The sequence below is a fragment of the Narcine bancroftii genome, chromosome 9 (genome assembly GCF_036971445.1).
Source record: "Narcine bancroftii isolate sNarBan1 chromosome 9, sNarBan1.hap1, whole genome shotgun sequence".
Classification (NCBI taxonomy): domain Eukaryota; kingdom Metazoa; phylum Chordata; class Chondrichthyes; order Torpediniformes; family Narcinidae; genus Narcine; species Narcine bancroftii.
Genome location: NC_091477.1, coordinates 17,256,405 through 17,275,556, shown reverse-complemented (window position 1 = coordinate 17,275,556; position 19,152 = coordinate 17,256,405). Strand labels below are relative to the sequence as shown.

The 19,152-nt window shown below is 40.3% G+C and overlaps 1 protein-coding gene across 1 annotated transcript in view; it reads right to left on the bottom strand.

Annotated features, from left to right (window-relative positions):
• Nucleotides 1-19,152, bottom strand: part of LOC138743234 (septin-8-A-like) — a 76,235-nt gene that overhangs the window by 42,377 nt on the left and 14,706 nt on the right. The window contains exon 4 of the mRNA XM_069898206.1: nucleotides 18,493-18,619. Coding sequence (XP_069754307.1) covers nucleotides 18,493-18,619 — 127 coding nt within the window. The remainder of the gene's footprint in view (nucleotides 1-18,492; nucleotides 18,620-19,152) is intronic.

Below are 19,152 nucleotides of genomic sequence, written 5' to 3'. Positions count from 1 at the left end.
CTAGCATTGCTGATAGGTCACCACTGATGGCAAGGTTGGCACCAAACTCAAAGACCTCAGAGGAGGTGAACGAACCAGGGCTACATCTCAACATTTGCAAAGACAGCAATTAAAAAGCATCCCTTGGCCATCTTTGATATCTTAGTTAAAGTGGAAGGATGGGTGTGGCATCAAATGTAATTAAAATGGTGCGCAGGATGTCCCTGGGCAGAGATCTGCACATAGACACTGGACACAAGGTGGGCATCATGTGCCTCTGGATCTTGCAAACACAATATACAAACAACCAACTTGTAACACAACTGAAATCAATGGCAGCTCTTAGATCTAACTTTTCCAGTGACGTAGTTGAAGAGATATTGAATGAACCCACATCAAGAGAAGAATTTCTGGACACACTAATGCTTGATGACATTAATCATGTCCACCGCAGTTGCTCTAAAACAGAAACCTAGATCACGGAAGCTAATCTTCAGTGAAGCAAGCGAACTGACAAGCACTTCTCAGTGAAAAACTATGTACATCACAAAACAAGTTCCAAAGGTGACCGGAAATCATTAAATCAGACTTTGAATGCGGCAGGAGAGAATTCGTTGAAACTTGCCAAATTCTTTCAGGGTTTGACAGGCCGATTGCAAACAGGATGTTTCCTCTAGCTGAATCTAGAAGTAGAGGTCACCTCAGAGTAAGGCGTAGGTTGTCTGGGACATTTTTTTGTTAAATGACTTCAAGAATTTCCTCAGCACTTTTCCAGTTTACAAGTGAAGAATCAAGACAATTACAATAATATTCTACAATCAGGCTTTTGATAATAAATAAAATCTAAGATATCTTCCACAATCTTTCTAAAGTGTGCAGCAAAAAAGAGAAAAAAATCACTCCAAAGGGTAGTACTGTTAGTGTAGCACTTACCATAATACCTATTACAGTTCCGGTGACCCAATTGCGAATCTGGCGCTACCTGCAAGGTGTTAGTACACTCTCCCCGTGTCTGCATAGGTTTCCTCCCACCTTTCAAAATGTACAGGGGATTATGGGGATCATGGACCAAAAGGGCCTGTATGTCAAAATGTAACATTTAAAATTTTAAATTGAAAATTTAAACTTAAAATTCTTTCTTATGCAAAAACACAAATCCAAGACAATGAAAGGCAAGTACTACTTCACCTTCAGAACATAGTAATGAAGATAAAACTCAGAAATTAACTGTAAACAGTTCAAACACTACATCCAAGTCAGAAGGTTGGTTCCAAGTTTTTCCATTGGGAATTGGGCCTATAACCCAGTGCAAAATTCCAGTGCAGTTCTGAGAATGATGTGTATTTTCAAAGGGGGTGCTGACATTTCAATGAAACAATGCATCCACCAGGAAGCAGGGGAAGTCAAAAGGTGGAGACAATAATGCCTTAAATATAAAGGCTAAAATGTAGGCAGATTTTACCAAACCCATGTGAAGCACATTAAAACTTCACTATATTATATACCATCACTTGCAATGCAAGCCAATGTTCCATTAGATATCCTAACTACTTGTTGTATGTGCATACTCTTTTTGTTTCATGTAGCAGAATCCCCAAATCCTTCTGGTCCGTAGCATGTTGTGGTCTTACTATTTAAATAATTTACTTTTATCATTCTTCCTTTTAAAGTGGATAACCTCACATTTCCCCTCATATCTGCCAACTCCTTTACCCACTTACCCAACTGTCCAAATCCCTTTGAGTCCTCCTCAATTTGCTAACCCATCCATCCTGGTGTCGTTTTTCTACAGTACACTCAGTCCCCTTGTCTAAGTCCTTAAAACAGATTATAAAATAGTGGAGGCCCAGTAATGATACCTGAATCCCCCCCCCACTGTTAGATTTTGATTGCCAACCCGAAAATAACTCCTTTATCGCAATTGGATTTTTTTTATTTAGCGATCTCCAATCCACGTCAAAACAATTCCCCAACTCTGTGTACACTTAAGTTGCACAAAAGCCTTTTGGGGCATTCCACCAACCTCCAGTAGTTTCCATTTATTTACCCCATTACATCTTCAAAGAACTCTAGTAAATTCGTCAAATGCATTTTGTAGGAAAATGCTCTCTCAGTATCTACCCATGTGAACAAAACTGTGTCTATCTGATGCTTTCATAAATGTCCTACTGTTGCCTTCCTTAACAATGAACTCCAGTAATTCTCCAGTGACATATAAAGTTGGTTTCCTGCTTTCTAACTCCCTCCTCCACCCATTTCCTGAATAGTAGCTTTAGATTTGTGTTCTGCCCATCTCCCAGAACCAGTGGTACATGTTGATTTTGCCTTTTATCAATGTGCAACAAAGATTTACCTATTAATTTATTGGGTAGGATAAATACAATTAAGATGAATATTTTTCTGCGTATGCAATATTTGTTTCAATCTATTCCGTATTTACTTGATAATATTTTTTTTTCGAGATTTGAATAAAATGGTTAGGGAATTTTTATGGAGAGGTAAATTTTCGATAGTAGCTTTGAATAAATTAACTTGGAAATATGAGTTAGGGGGATTACGTTTACCACATTTCAAAAATTATTATGAAGCAGCCCAACTTAAATTTATTAGTTCCTTGATGGATTTGGAACAGCCTCCTAGTTGGGCCAAAATTGAGATGGCAAATATTTCTGAATTTGAAACACATCAATTTTTGTTTAGATGGAATATAAATTTGTTACAGCAATATAATGTGCCTATACTAAAACATTTAATGAAGCTATGGATTAAGAAAAATAAAATGATAGGCTCTAGGGCTGAATTATCGGCTTTGACTCCGTTGTATAATAATCAACTTATTTCTTTTTCAATACATAATCGAAGTTTATTGCATTGGAGATTTAAAGGTGTGAAGAATTTAGGTAATTGTTTTAAAGAGGGTAAATTTTTATCTTTTAATCAGATGAGGGACAGTTTTGGTGTTGATAAGAACTCTTTGTTTCTCTATTACCAAATTCGATCTTTGGTAAAACGTACGTTTGGTAGAGATATGATTTTACCTGAAATGACTAAATTTGAGGTTTTTCTTATAAAGTTACCAGAGAAGGGTTATATTTCATCTATGTATCAAATATTACAGGATGGTATGGATAAAAAGGGTTGGGATAGATCTAAACGTAAATGGGAAGCGGACATTGGTTTTATTTTTCCGAGGATGATTGGTTAGATATTTGTTATGATAGTGTAACTAGATTGATAAATGCACGTTATGCAATGATTAACTATAATTTTTTACATCAATTATACTTAACACCTGAAAAATTTAAAACAAAGTATGGTTTTCATGAATCAGATTTGTGTTTTAGATGTGGTAACTTTGTTGGAACTTTTTTTCATGCTGTTTGGTCATGTATACATATACAATCTTTTTGGAAGAAAATTAAATTGTTTTTAGAATACCTGTATAAGATTAAAATACTTTTAGATCCGACTGTGTTTTTATTGGGTAGTTTGCAACCTCTGAAAAGTTTGAGATTAGATAAGTTTCAACTAGCTTTTGTATATTTAGCTTTATCTGTAGCAAAAAAATGTATTGCTAGTATGTGGAAAGATACAAATATGATTGATATTAATAGATGGCATAATGAGATGAAATATTGTTTAATAATGGAAAAAATTACATTTTGCGTGATAATTATAGTTTTTTTATTAATAAGTGGTTGTTATATTCAGAATATTTACATTTCAATTTAAATTGATTAAATCTTAATATGTCTGCTTAATTTTTTTTAAATATTTTTTCTTTTTTTTCTTTCTTGATGGCTCTCCTTAGGAGAGTTGGCTGGGGGGGGGGCTCTTTTCTTTTTTTCTTTTATAAAAAATAACATTCATGTTTAGGGTTAATTGTTGTACGTTATGTACTAATTGTTTTTTGAATGACATAAATAAATTTAAAAAAAATCAATGTGCAACAGCAGAAAAAATTATGTATTCAAAACAAAATGGGTGAGAACAGTGAAATTCGTTAATATAAGTTGCAGGTGATTAACAAAAAATTAAATTAAAAAACAAAACTGCAGATTATGGAATTTTAAAACAAAAATAGAAAAACACAAAAAGGTCCAGGCTGCATCTGTGGTAAGGTAAATAGCAGTGTTTCAGGTTGAGTTGAAGAAGGGTCTCTGACATGAAATGTTTCTCTCACAGAGATGCAACCTGATCTGCTGAGGCTCTTCAATGTTTCCTGTTATGTTTGTTTGCTAGCATTCTGTTGATCTCCTGGTGTTTTCATTATGGTAATTCAAACATTTTGTTATAAGATCTCAAAAGTTTGTAATGTGGATTGTGGGAGTGGGGTTCATGTGACCTCTCCACCTGGAAACTGGTCAGAATGTAGACTGTGGAGAGTCATGTGACCTTTCCAGTGGGTACCTGGTCTGAAGCCACCACATCTATTAATCAAGGTGAAGACCATCCATACTTAGCATGCACCTTGTAATTGGCCTTTTCAAAAAAAAAATCACTCAGGTCTGTTAATCACCTGGACTGGCCCCACAGACCAGCAAGGGGTTGGGGGGGGGGGTATAAAGCCCAACACCAGGATCTGCCAGGTCCCTTCCCCCACCCCCCCAGGAATGAACCTGAGCTCAACTCCAGGTCACAAGCCAGAGCCAACATTGGAGAGTCAAGATCAAGGTGTGTTGCAGTAATAGGTGCAGGGCTTTGTGGTGCACACTAACTGTCATCGTACCGTGCTTCTTTTTCCTTATTTAATATTGGTGCCGTTACCTACACTAGGTTGAGGAGTGGTGGGTACTGTTCACGTTTTCCTCTATTTTGCATCTACATCAAGAACGGTTTATAGTTATTACTTATTTAGTTTGCGTCCAATGCAATTGATTGTGTACTCTGTGTGAGTGATTGTGATTCCCTGTGGCAAATTTCCCTTCCAGGGAAATAAAGTTTGTTATTACATCTGGTCTGCGTCTAGATTTGTTGTTTCTCAGACCCATCAAACTTCTTCCTCTTGCAACAAATGCCTAATGTGTCTTGATAGAATAAGTAGATTTATAAGTTTTTGCATGATTTTCTGGTATTTTTTTTTTCCTTTTACACTTACTCTGGAGTCAACCAAACATCTCTATTGACCATTAAAAATTTCATTACTATTTTGATAACCATAGCTTGCAGAAAGATCAATCTATCTATAATGATAGCACAACACTGGAGTGGCTCAGAAAGGTAGCAAGAGAGAAAATAGAAAGAGATGAAAAATATATGATATGTGGGTAAACAAGAACTCACAGAGTTTGGCACATGTACAGCAAAGTCTTCCAGAAAGAATTGCAATTTCTGTACTAAAGTTTGGCTATTAATATAGGAACATTCTATCAACACTAAATAAAAGGTCCAAACAAACGAGCTGGAAATGAATCCAACAGGATTGTGTCTCTCAAATAGAAATGTGTCCAAAATGTAATACGTCTTAAAAAAAAACCTATTAGGCCAAAATTAAACAAGATCAACGTTAGCACAGCTGAGGCACAGTGGGAATTCTGGAGAGAAATTTAAAATCTGCTATTTTTCGGAGCGCCACAAATTTAAGAGAGAAAACCCTCAGAAACAAATTAGAGGCCTTTGTTTCAGCCTTCCTCCAAATGCCTTGTCAGGAGTGATGGTGGAGGCTAGACCAATAGAGGCACTTAATAGGCTCTTTGATAGGCACAGGGATGAAAGAAAATAGAAGGTTATGACATAGGGAGAGTTTCGTTTTTTGGGGGTATATATAGGTCAGCACAACATCTTGGGCCAAAGGGTCTGCACTGTGCTGTAATGTTCTATGTTCAAAAACATTTTTGGACACTAGTTATTCTGGTTTAAAGTTTTAGTTTTGCTACAGATTTTATCTATTAACCAATGTGTAAGTGTCTCTGCATGGTGGAAGGTATGAATGGCAGGGTAGTAACAAGGGAAAGAGGACACCAGACATAAATAGACCTGCAAATAGAAAGTACAGAGTGCAGTGAATGGTTCAACACTGTGCCTTGGTACAATCTCCCACCACATTACTGAACTGTCAGAAACCCCAGATGTGCTACATTAGTTGGACTAATCTTCTGATTATCAATCCCCCCCACTTTGGGAAAAGACTGTGCATACACCCAATCTATTCTCATGATTTTGTGCTCCACTATAAGATCACCCCTCATCTTTTTGCACTCCAAGGAGTAAAGCCCTAGCCTGCTCAAAATCTCTTTATTGCTCACCTTTCCCCCCCCCACCCTCCCCCACCCCCACCAACCCTAAGTCCTGGTAACATCCTCATCAATCTTCTCTTTGCTTAACAACATCTTTCCTGTAGCCCAATACTCCAAATAGGGCCTCACTAACATCTTGCACAAATGCAACATGTCACCTAAACATCTATACTAAATGGTCCTTTGAATACATTTATTGGTGTCAAATATTTGTGAACGAGGTTTTGCATTGGTGCTGTGAAATGAGTGGCAGATTTGATTGAGCCTGTGATTCTGCCTGTGTTCACTCCCTTCTTCCTTCCTTAAATACTGGAGGTTCATTGTCATCTTTCAATCAGTGGGAACCATTCCAGAATCTACAGTGTTTTAATGGATACATTGGTTGTCACCTTCTATACTCACAACTCTCAGATATACCTTAACACAATAATTATAAACAACCATGGCTTGGAAAAGAAAATAAACCCAGTGGACACAAGTGGCTTTGGTAGAACATTGATTTTTTTTTTAAAAAACATGCATTTAAGCTGGAGAGAAACAGTAACACATTTATTTCACTCAAGGGGAAATTCTGCTTTCACAAGCACAAGAAACACTGATGCATTCCTATTGAATGGCCTCCATTTTGAGTGCACAAGTATGTCAGTGGTTTGGAGTGAACCATTTGTTCAGTAGATTTTAAAAACAAGCTGATTTTGCAAACCTCGCTGCATATCCTGACTCTTACTGAGAAAATTAACCACAGACAAACATCTGATAAAGTCAAGAGAAACCAAGTTGCATGACAACCCTGTGGTGAATGCCTGCCAAGCTGCCTGTCCCCCTCTCTGGCGAGCCTTGCTGTACTAACATTGGCTGTGCACTATCTCTACTGTTAAGGACACTCCCCTTGGATATAACTGTATATGCATCTATTGTCTTTCATTATTGTACCACGAGTTTCTGCTAATAAAAGCCATGATTATTGTTTGACCACATCGTCTTTGTCTACTTCATCATCTGGCACTTCAAACCTACCAATTCTAATGGTTAAATACAAGAAGAAGTTTTATTAAGCTACATTAGTAAAACTACCTTCACTGAAACAAAAAAATACAAGCAGATCTTTTCAAACACTTTTTAATACAACCATAGAAATGCTGCAGCTCAGAAATTTCGGCCCATCTGTGCCAAGTTATTATTCTGCCTAATCCCAATGACCTGCACATAGACTATAATCCTCCATACTCTTCCCATCCACGTACCTATCAAACCATTTCCTTAAAGATCAAAATGGAGCTTGCATTCACCCACTTCAGCTGGCAGCTCATATCACTCTCTGTGTGAAGTAGTTCCTCCTAGTGTTCCCTTAACCCATGAACTTTAGTTGTCTCACCAAATATCAGTTGAAAAAAACCTCTGTGCATTTACCCTATCTGTACCTCCCATAATTCTGTATATCTTTACCAGATCTCCCCTCATTCACATTTCAGATTTTTGAAATAGTACATACATGAATCCCGAGATTCCTTTTTCCTGTGGGCGAGGCAGAATTACCACTAATTGGTAGTACCAAAAAAGAAACTGTACACAGTATAAAACATGTAAACAAATAAAAGAACTGTAAGCAGATAACAAATTGAAATAAACTGACTGCACAATACAGAGAGAACAAAGGCAAATCAATAAAGTGCACAAGTAAGAGTCCTTAAATGAGTCTCTACTTGGGTTTGTCATTGAGGAGTCTGATGGTGGAGGGGTAGCAGCTGTTCGTGAACCTGGTGATGCGAGTCTTGTGGCACCAATACCTCTTTCCTGATAGTAACAGCAAGAACAGAGCTTGTGCTGGGTGGTATGGGTCTTCGAGGATTGCTGCTGCCCTTTGACAGCAGCGTTTCCTGTAGATGTACTCAATGGTGGGGAGGGTTTTGCCTGTGATGACCTGGGCAGTGTCCACTCTCTTTTGGAGGTGTGATAGTACAGATCTATCACCAATGTATATAGTGTATATAGTTACAGTATCTAGACTGTGCTTACAGCGATTGGCTGAGAGCTTAGCCACGCCTACTATCTTGGCCTTAAAGGGTTGTGTCCCTAGCCAGGTCAGATCATTCCAGACTGGTTGGTCACCTGTGAAGAGCTCCTGTCTTTTGCTAATAAAAGCCTTGGTTTGGATCAACGTCTTTGATTCTTTCGACGAGCTCTACAGGAGGGCTTTAAGCATCAGGCGTACTGATGTGATCAGTTAGCACATTTTCCACCACACCTCTGTAGAAATTTGCCAGGGTTTCTCGTATCATACCAAACCTCTGCAAACTCCTGAGGAAGTAGAGGTGCTGACATGCTTTCTTCACGATGACTTCGGAGTGTTGGGTCCAGAAAAGATCCTCCAACATAGTGACTCCCAAGAATTTACATCTGCTCACTCTCTCCACCTCTGATTCCCCCAGTGATCACTGAATTGTATACCGCTGGCTTTCCTTTTCTGAAATCAGCTCCTTAGTTTTGGTGACATTGAGTGCAAGGTTGTTATTGGTGCACTATTCTGCCAAGTTTTCAATCTCCATCCTGTATGCTGACTCGTCCCCTTCCTTTATACAACCCACTACCGAGGTATTGTTGGCAAATTTCAAGATGGTGTTATTGTCGTACAGTCATAGGTGTAAAGTGAGTAGAGCAGGGGGCTAAGAATGCAGCCCTGTGGTGCTTGGATACTGATGGAGATTGTGGAGGAGAAGTTCTTACCAATCTTCACTGATTGTGGTCCGGAGGCGAGGAAATCCATGATTCAAATACACAGTGGCGGTGTTGAGTCCCAGGTCTTGGTGTTTGCCGATCAGTTTTGAGGGGAAGATGGTGTAAAATGTCAAACTATGGTCAGTAAAGAGCATCCTGATGTATGCATCTTTGCTGTCCAGGTGTTACAGGGCTTTGTGTAGAGCCAGTGAGATGCATTCGCTGTAGGCCTGCGATAGGCGAACTGGAACAGAACCACATCACCACTCAGACAGGAGCTGATATACTTCTTTACCAGCCTCTCAAAACACTTCATCATTCTTCTATACTCTTCTCCAAGTCCTAACCTGATTAACTTTGTATCTGTAGCAAGCAAATATCGGTATCATATTTCACCATGATTCCAGACATCAACAAAAAGGAGTTAAATGAAATACCTATTGTTTCAATTTCAAGTTGACAGCCAATACCAAGGGAACTTGATTAATTAGCAATGAGCATGTCAACTGTGTCACACTGGAAGATCTGCCACCGACAGATTAGAAAGCATGGGAGTACAGAGTAACTCAAGCAAAATCTAGCTTCAGTTATTTATGGCATTCATGACATTACATGAATATTTATAGTGAGACAGTCAACACAACACTTGATGGTGTCTAAACCTTTGTTTACAATTATTTGCTTCCCAGTAATTACAGCGCAAGTCACCTCACAAAAGAACAGCACCATAATTCAAGAATGGTCAACATTAGTTCCCATCTGCCAAATCACCATTCCTAATTAATCAAGACACCCTATCAAAAAAAGCATAGTACACCATAATCATGTTTACCATCTGTGTAAATATTTTTAAAGATTATTTTATTGGCATGTAATAACACAGAAAAATATATATTACATGAAATTTCCTTCAGTCTACCACAAGACAGACAAAGATTCACACTATCAGCAGAAATTGCCCAGTGCCCCTTACAGGCAGAGAAGGAGAAGCAAAAGAGAGGTGTTTTTCCCCCACCCCACCCACACAGCCTGCAGCCCAAACCATCAGCAACCTGAGCTCCTGATCAAAACCTCTGACATGATCGGGAAGCTTCCACCCAGCACGTCCCAGTCCCAATACCCGATTTCTCCTGCTAGTCTCGACCCAGTTTCCAGCAGTCCACAGCCTGGTCACCAGAAGCCTGCATGGATTCCTCCCCTCTGGTCACCAACAGCCCACCACCTGTGTGTTCATCAGCCATAGGTCTCATGCTGGCCCGCCACCATGGTCACCATCCCAAAGGTAATTTCCTCTGCTTCTCTTTCTCAAACGGAGGGTGGTCTTCCCATTTTCTGGGGCCCTGCTCTAGTGTCCTGCGTCTGCAACCCCGTGTCCATTGCTGATCATAGGTGCCGCCATCTTGGGTGCAGAACCCATGCTTACAAGTTTTTAAACAGGCCTTTTAAAGCCTGCCCAGACTGACTGGGCAGTAGGACCCCACGGGCGAGCGCCAACTCTGCTCCCTGACCGTCTCCACCAGCAGTAGAGCTGCCTTTACTGGATCTCATTTTATTTCCAAATGGCCTTCCCCTCAATCCAACCATGAGGATTCCTTCTTCTATACCCTCAGCCAGGGAAAATATCAAGTTTACCAGTACTAGACAAAACAGCGGTCCTCAATCTGCAGTGTAAACGCACATACAGACTAGTACTGCACGTATATACATAGATTTTAAATAAATATTATTAATAAATAATGGAGTCATAGAGAGTTCTTTCAGCAGTTCTTCCAGTTATTCAGCAGTTTGTGGGAAGAAGGGCGGCATTGTTAGTGCAATGCTGTTACAGCACCCGTGATTAGGACCAGGGTTTGAATCCCACGTTTGTCTGTAAGGAGTTTACACGTTCTCCCCGTGTTTGGGTGGGTTTCCTCTGGGTGCTCCAGTTTACTCCCACCATTCAAAACATACCCAGGTGGGGGGGGGTTGTAGATTACTTTGTTGTAATTGTGCAGCACAGCCCGTGGACCAAAAGAACCATGTTGTATGTCTAATTTTTAAAAAATAATAAAATAAGCTGTTCCTCAGCCTGGTGGTTCTGGCTCTAATTTTCACTTTCCCGATGGGAGTAGCTGAAAGATGCTTCATGAGTGGGCAGTAGGGGTCCTCACTAATTTAATAACCCCTTTTTTAAACAACAATACTACTAAATCACATCAATGTGTGTGTAGGGCTGGCTTGAAAGGTACCCCAAGGATAGGTGCTTAGCCCACTGCTCTACTTGTTATACACCCATGTCTGTGTGGCCAGGCACAATGCCAATGCCATATACAAGTTTGCTGATGTCACCACATGTTGGCAGAATCAAACGGCAATGAAGAAGTATACAGGAGGAAACAGATCAGCTTGTTGAGTGGTGTAACAACAACAACCTTGTGCTCAACGTTAGCAAAGCAAGGAGGTGATTGTGGACTTCAGGCGGGAGTCAGGAGAACACGACCCAGCCCTCATAGAGGGCTCAGTAATGGAGAGGATCAAGAACTTCAAATTCCTAGCTGTCAACATCTCAGAGGATCTATCCTGAAGCCTCCATTTGATGCCATCATGAAGAAGGCCCAGCAGTGGCTATGTGAGAAGCTGGAGGCGATTCAGTATGTCACCGAAGACTCTTGCATACTTCTATAGGTGTACTGCGGAGAGCAGTCTGGCTGGAGGCGCCAAATCTCATGACAAGAGAAAACTCGGCCTGCAACATCATAGGTGCCAGACTCCACTTCATCGAGGACAGCTACAGGAGGCAGTGTCTTAAAAAGCAGCCTCTATCCTCTATCCCCCACCATCCAGGCCACACTCTTTTCACTCTGCTACCATTGGGGAAAAGGTACAGGAGCCTAATGATGAGACCTCAATGGCATAAGGACAGCTTCTTCCCCACTGCCATCAGATTCCTGAATAATCAATGAACCAAAGACTACTTTACCTTTTGTGAACTATTTTTATTTTTTTATAAAGATGGTTCATAATATGAAAGTTTCCACTGTGATGCTGCCCAAAACATCAAATTTTGTTACTTTTTCATGGCAACAAATTCTGATTTTGTAATAACGGTGTCTGCCTTGAAATGGCCTCTCTGCATTCAACCTATGGTGCTTTGCATGTATTTTACAAGTTTAATTCTGATTTAGTGGAGTATGAAACAAGAACCACCTTCCTCCCCACCCCCAGATTGATGGCATACCATCCAGCAAATCAAGTCAAAGTGAGAATGGTGAGATTTTATTTGCAAATTATTAGGAGGCATGCTGTCTCAAATATTATTCAATTTTGGAAAACAGTAATAAAATTTAGAAATGCGATCTGCAATATCATGTTCCAGGACTAGAAAATCTAATACTTAATATCACTGAATGATTTTGCATTGGGTCATTTCATCTTGACTGGACAAGTCAAAGGCAATCCAATCAACAAGATTATTCTTCTCAAAAGAATAAGTATGACAATGCCCCAAACACAGGGAAGCTGCTAATACAGTGAAACCTCATTAGAACGCAATTCGTTAATCCGCGGAATCACTTATAGCGCAGGTGTCTGTGGACCCCAAACATTGATTTTAAGATGCCAGGCTAACAGCCATATAACCATATAACCGTTTACAGCATGGAAACAGGCCATGTCGGCCCTTCAAGTCCGTACCGGTTCACTTGAACAACTCCACTAGCTCCTCCGCAAACTCCTGAGGAAGTAGAGGCTTCCTTCATGATGTAGAAACACAAAACTTAAAATCAGTTCACAATGTTTAGTATCGAGTGCTGTAAATGTCTTTCATGGTCAGAAGAGAGCCCCCAATGAACTTTTCTGCTGATTTCATTTCACTATCCTCTGAAGGATCTTGAAATCCAAGGAGGTATAGCTTCCAAAGCAGGAGGTGATGCAGTTGCACAGGCTGTTCTCAATACATCCTCTGTACAATGTAGTGAAGATGGAGGGTGGGAGATAAACTTTCCTCAGTCTTCGCAGGAAGTAGAGGTAATGCTGGGCTTTTTTGGCTATGGAGCTTGAATTAAGGGGCCAGGTGAGGTTCTCCGTCAAGTGCACTCAAAGGAACTTGATACTCTTGACAACCTCAATGGTGGAGTTGTCAATGGTCAGCAGAGCATGTTTCCCCCCTGCCCCCACACCCCGGGCTCTCTTGGTCAACAACCAACTCTTTTGTTTTATTAATGTTCAGATACAGGTTGTTCACAAACTCAAAAATTGACCCTTTTGATTCATTTACAAGATGTGTATGTTAATATGTGGAGTTCAAAGCTCTTAAAGGTCTTATTTATAGGGTTTGGGTCACAGTATTTTTTTTACCTGTTTCCTGAATCATGAAAGATTCACGACTCGGGTGTAATGCGATATGAAATCTTGGACCCCAACTACCCTGTTCTACCGAGATTTTACTGTACTATGAAGGAAATCCAAGAATGAAATGGTTATTCAGTCTCTTGCTGGGGAAGGATGAACTTAACATGGGAAAGAATGTCTCATTTTTTTAAAAAAGGACAGGTCAACACACAGGCAATGTTGTACTTTGAAGAGTCAGCATTATTGTAACACAGGAAACGTGAAGCCAAATGGTCAGCTCCCAAAAGCAGCAATGTGATTATGACCAGAAAATCTACTTTTATAATGAAGTATCAGTAATGGACCAGAACTCCAGAGTTTATCTCATGCCCGTGCTCTTATGCCTACTCTACATTGCAAAGAAGGCCTCCACTAAAAGATCACATATTAATCCAAGACATTATCAATACCCCTCCACCATCAGACTCCTCAGCAACACTGTGCCCTGGTACAGTTAAGGACTCTTCCTTTTGCACTTCATTGATTTTTTTTTAATTCTCTCTGTATTGCACAGTTTATTTCCATTTCTTTATTTGTTTACATGTGTATGTTGAGTCAGGATTTTTTGCACTACCAATAAGTGGTAAATTCTGTCTCGCCCGCAGGAAAGGGAATATCAGGTTTGTATTTGATGCTATGTATATTCTCCGACAATAAATCTGAAATTTAGATATAGCAAAGCAGTGATGGAGAACTTCTCTTGAGGAATACGTTAACTTGAATCAAATTTTGTGAAAGTACAGTGAATACTGCTATTAATAGAACATATTTCAGATTAAAAGAAGTTTAAAGCATGAATTAGAACTGCTAACAACAAGTCTAAAATATTTGGTATCATTCCCTGTTAAATGCAACAGATGGAAATGTTCCAAATTGTGAGAAAGAAACCAGTGGATGCAGGAAAGCACACAAACAGCTGGTGATGGAGACTTCCCAGTTTGTGGTGTGCTTTTCCAGAATCTAACAACTCTCAGCCATTTGAAGTTAGAAGCCCATTTCCTATCCAGTATTCTCCCAGCAGAGGAAAGAACCACACAATTTCATTTTATGATGTCTGTGCTAATATGATCTGGTATTTCATTTTCATTCAGAATTTAGATCCAATGCAATACCATCCAAATTTTCATCCCCGCAAATCTGGTGCTGAAAGAAAGTAAACTTATAAAATATTACAGTATTTACAAACACGATTCAAATTCTGAGAATGGTCAATAATCTAAATACCTAATGGAAATAACAACAAACCAACCAACAAATAATCATCTTGATTCGGTCACACCACAAACTGTTTTGCAAAGGCTGTGAAACAATTTATTACTTAAATAATCATGGATTTAACAATGTTGATTTCCTCTCCCCCCCCAATTACATCATCTTTATTAAGAATTTGTAATATGTTATTGCAATTTTTTGTTCACCCACTAATGTGACCATGAATATTGCTTATACACTGCACCTCAATCACAAATGCTACTATCCAGAGTTCCCCATGATAAATGGAGGGAAAACAAGTTGTAATGAAAACATTTACAGTACTTATGAACAGTTTGCTATTTAAAATGCTCGAAAAATTACAGCATAACTCCAGAATCTCTGACATGAGGGCCAAGAGAAACTCTTCTTGAATAAAGAGCTCTAGCAACTGAATTTGAAAATAGAGAAATAGGGAGAGGCATCTGCAAAAATAATTCCCACTGATTGTCAAAACAAGAATTTGCCCCCTGGTTCTTTACAGCAAGGACACAACTTTACATCAGAAATATTCAATTTGAAGCCAGCAACCACAGGAGGGGGAAAAAAGGGTCAACATTCCAACATATTGTATGTGAATCATAATTGTTCACAGAATCAGAAAGTTTTTAATTTTAAAAAAATACACCGGTCGTTTACAGTCGGATATTTCTATCATGAGATCACTGATCAGCACGGTTAACATAGTGGTTAGTGGAATGCTATTACACTGCCAGGAACCTGGGGATAAAATCCAGCGCAGTCTGTAAGGAGTTTGTATGTTCTCCCCATAACTGGAGGTTTCCTCTGGGTGTTCCAGTTTCCTCCCACCTTTCAAAAAATATACAGGAGTTGTCAGTTAATTGGGGTATTTGGGTGAGTAAATAAGTCACTGCAAAACATTTCTGCAGAGCATTGGTCTTGAAGGGTGACAAGGCCAGTGTTTTGGGGACTTGTCTAACATGATACTCAGAAAAAGATTCTGTTTGGAAACAAATCAAAAACATGTCGACCTACTTTACTTGGATCTCCTTCAATTCCTCTTGCCCCAAAACAAGGTTTTTTTGTTTATTTCAAAACATTTTCCTTGGACATTACAGTTTATAGCATTTTTAAGCAACTGATCAGTCTCTGTTCTATTTCACATACCCTGTTATCCCCATCATTGAAAGAAAAGCATGTTTCTGCTGAATTACTTCTCCATTCTCCTCAGCTTTCATAACTAATCTTTATGAATAGACTTCATCTTAAGAGACGAAAGACAAATTATCACAGCTAAGCATAAACTGAGCTCATTTAATGTGGATTAGTAGCAGAGGTCCCCAAGTCGGGAAAAGAAGTGATCGTCCTTTCTTGGCATTGGAACAGAGGTCAAATATTTATAATCTTTCCCTAGTGAATGTGCTTAGCTGGGAATAAGATACCAAACCTTTCAATTTCCATTAACCCTCTCCCTGCGTGTGTCTCTCTTTCCCAATTCCCCCACCCCCTTCCCTTCCTTCTCCTGTCAGAATCTCTCCCCCTATCACTTCTCAGCTTTTTTCTCCTCTACCCTCCCACCTGTATCCACCCATTACCTGGTAGCCTTTGCTCCTCCCCTTTCCCCTTCCTTTCCCCCTCTTTCTTATTCAGGCACTTACCAGTTTCTCCCCCCCCCCCCCCCCCATCACCTGATGAATGGCCCTGGCCCAAAACGTTGATTACCCTTATTGTTGTTGCATGACCTGCTGTGTTTCTCCAGCCGGTTTATGCATTGTGCTTCCCATTCCTAATTCAGGAATTTGATCTTAAAATAGTTAATGTGCTGGTGCAGCTCTAAGACAAAGTTGCTCTGTTAATGACATCCTGTCTCAGATGAGATGTTAAGACAATGCCATTTCACTTGCATCATGGTTTGGCTGTGGAAGGAATAGTAGGGATTTGAACATTTCCACAATATGAGGCTGAAGATGAAATAGAGGGTAACCCCAATATCTTTTATTCAACATTACCAAAGTTGATTATTTGGTAATTATCGTCATGCACTTTGTGGGAATTTGCTGTTCACGCTTCAGAATGCTGCAATTCTAACACTTGAAATAGTAACAACTTCAAAACTCTTCTTTGGCTGCAAACACTCTGGAACATCCAAAGGATGGATGCAACAAAAAAATATATATAAATGCAGGCCTTGCTCTTTTTTTCCTCCTTGTTTTTCAGGATAACTAACTTAAAAATTATGATCAAAATATTTGAAAGCCTTAGTCAAAAGCTTGCCCAAATTGCTGTTGTTTAAATAGTCTTTCAGGCACCCAAATTTGTCCCACTTCTCAATGATGTCGTTTAAAATAGTTGGGTCTCCATTCTTTTCTGCTTGGTGCTTGATCCGCAACCCTGAGCCTCTCCGATGGCTAAAATACCAGTAAATGGACACCCATGAATGCATTGGTCGACTTGGACGTCAACATTAGATACAGTTACAGGTGTGTAATATTCTAACTGTAACCTATATGCTGATGGACGTGTAATTAAATATTTTCAAATTCAAGCCTCAAGGTGCCAAAGTGTTACAAGCACTCTTTCCTTGCTGGAATGCCACATGAGAAAAATGCTACGTTGACAATCAAAAGCTAGAGAACGATTCACATGACACGATTTGCTAAAAATCCAAACCAGAACAGAAATCAAATAGCTAGGCTGCAGGCGACAACTGGAAACGTGGAGGGATGAAAGGCAGGAAGAGAGGACCAGATTTGCAGAAGTCGAAGGAATGCATCTTTCTGGGGAAGAGAGACATGAAAAGGAGGAAACCACAGAACTTGGACAGGGAGGGAATTAAAAGAAAATTTAAAATGTATCACGCTCAGAACATTCAAAAAATAACTCAACGAGATGAAGGGCAAGGAGGAAACCTACCCAACTTCTCCCAACAAGTCGCAGCCTGAGCTCAAAGCAACATCTCAAGCTTTGAGAATACACAAGGGCAGATCTCCCTGAAAGTTCGGGGTAGTTTAAGAGCATTAAATATGAAAGACTCGAAACGCCGGCAGTTTCCCAAGCCCCAAACTTGAATTCTCTCCTCAAAGTCTCGTATCCCCGAAAAATATTCCTTAAACCCCGTATTTAATATCAAGCTTTAAACCGATGATGAAGCGCTTCGACCGTTTCGTTGTGTAAAACACAAGGCACCGTCCTCAGTGCATCGCAGATCGGACCCCGTCTCCTGAAGAGAGGCAGAAGGTCAGAAAGGGAGCCATCACCAGGACTCCCATTAGCAAATTAAATTGCGATACAAATGTAAGGGGGGGGGGGTGTTCAATTTAGAAATGTCGTGACTTTTCATTCACTCTGACGCAGCTGCGGCGTTCTGGCTGGTCCCTCCACACACACCAAACAAAAAGTGTGCAACCAAACCCTTTCCCTGTCATTTATCCGCGGGAGAAAAGTTTTAAACTCGGTCAATCGACTCGTCGAACCGAAGCACTGATACATGCGCGAAAAACTAAAGGAGAAACTTAAGCAGCGAGTTGTAGAAGCGCTGAGTAATGCGGGAACTCCGCAGAATTAACCCCCCCCCCCCAAAATAAGCTCATCTTCCGAGCGAGAGACACCGCAAAACAGGCACCTGCTGGGAGTTTGGAGACGCAGCCAAACTCCAGGTGACTGCTACCGCTCACTGGTTGAAAAAGGCAGCCAATCTGAAGTTAATTCGCCCAAGGGCGTTTAGAGAAAGAAAGGCGTGCGAAAACACCCCACGAATCACTCTAAAATATCTTTAAGAATGAACGAGGCACTGTAACAAATTGTATCCAGCGCTGGGGTTTTCGCAACAATGTAACAAAGAACGCCCGCCCGCTGATTGACATCTTCAGAAGACGAGCAGCACCAGCCGGCACCCCCACCGATGAAACCCCCACCGATGAAGCCCCCTCCAGAAAGCAACTGTCCGCCCCGACAGCTGTCATGCAAATCACTCGTTACTCACGGGTGTCTGTTCGGTTTCTGCCGTCTCCATTGCGTTTCCGTGCAATAAATGGACCTGAATGCGCGCTGCGAGTCGCCGCCGGCTACTGCCACCTTCCTCGCTCGGCCAACATGGACTCTTGCCCCACCTCCGAAAGAGAGAGAGAGATGCGCAAGGGCCAGAAAGACGAGGTCAGCACCGAATGCATTCAATTAGATGATCCGTGCATTGTCTCCGAGCCTTAATGTATTGGATAGTTTGACGCCAATATTGTAATTGTAGCTCTGTGGGACTTTTTGATTCGCTCTCGATGCATTTACAAGAAGTCGGCGGTGCAATGGTTCATTCCAGAGCCGTGGAGGCTCTGGGATTTGTAGTTTATACGTGCTGGTTCCATCTCAGATCAATCACTAACAGATTGATTTACTCTACTGCTAATTAACATCCAAATATATTATAGGATGAACACGAATGAGTGGGAAAGTTGCGTGGAGAATATATAGCAGTGTAATTAATGCGAATTTTAAAATAAAAACCTGTTTGGTAGTAGATTGGGCACTGCCATAAGGTAATAAGACACTGTCCTTCCATTCAAGGATCTGGAACATAATTCAGGCTGAGATGGGGTTGTTACCAATGCAAAAGGATTATTTCAGTTAGAAAATGGAATTGGGGGATTGA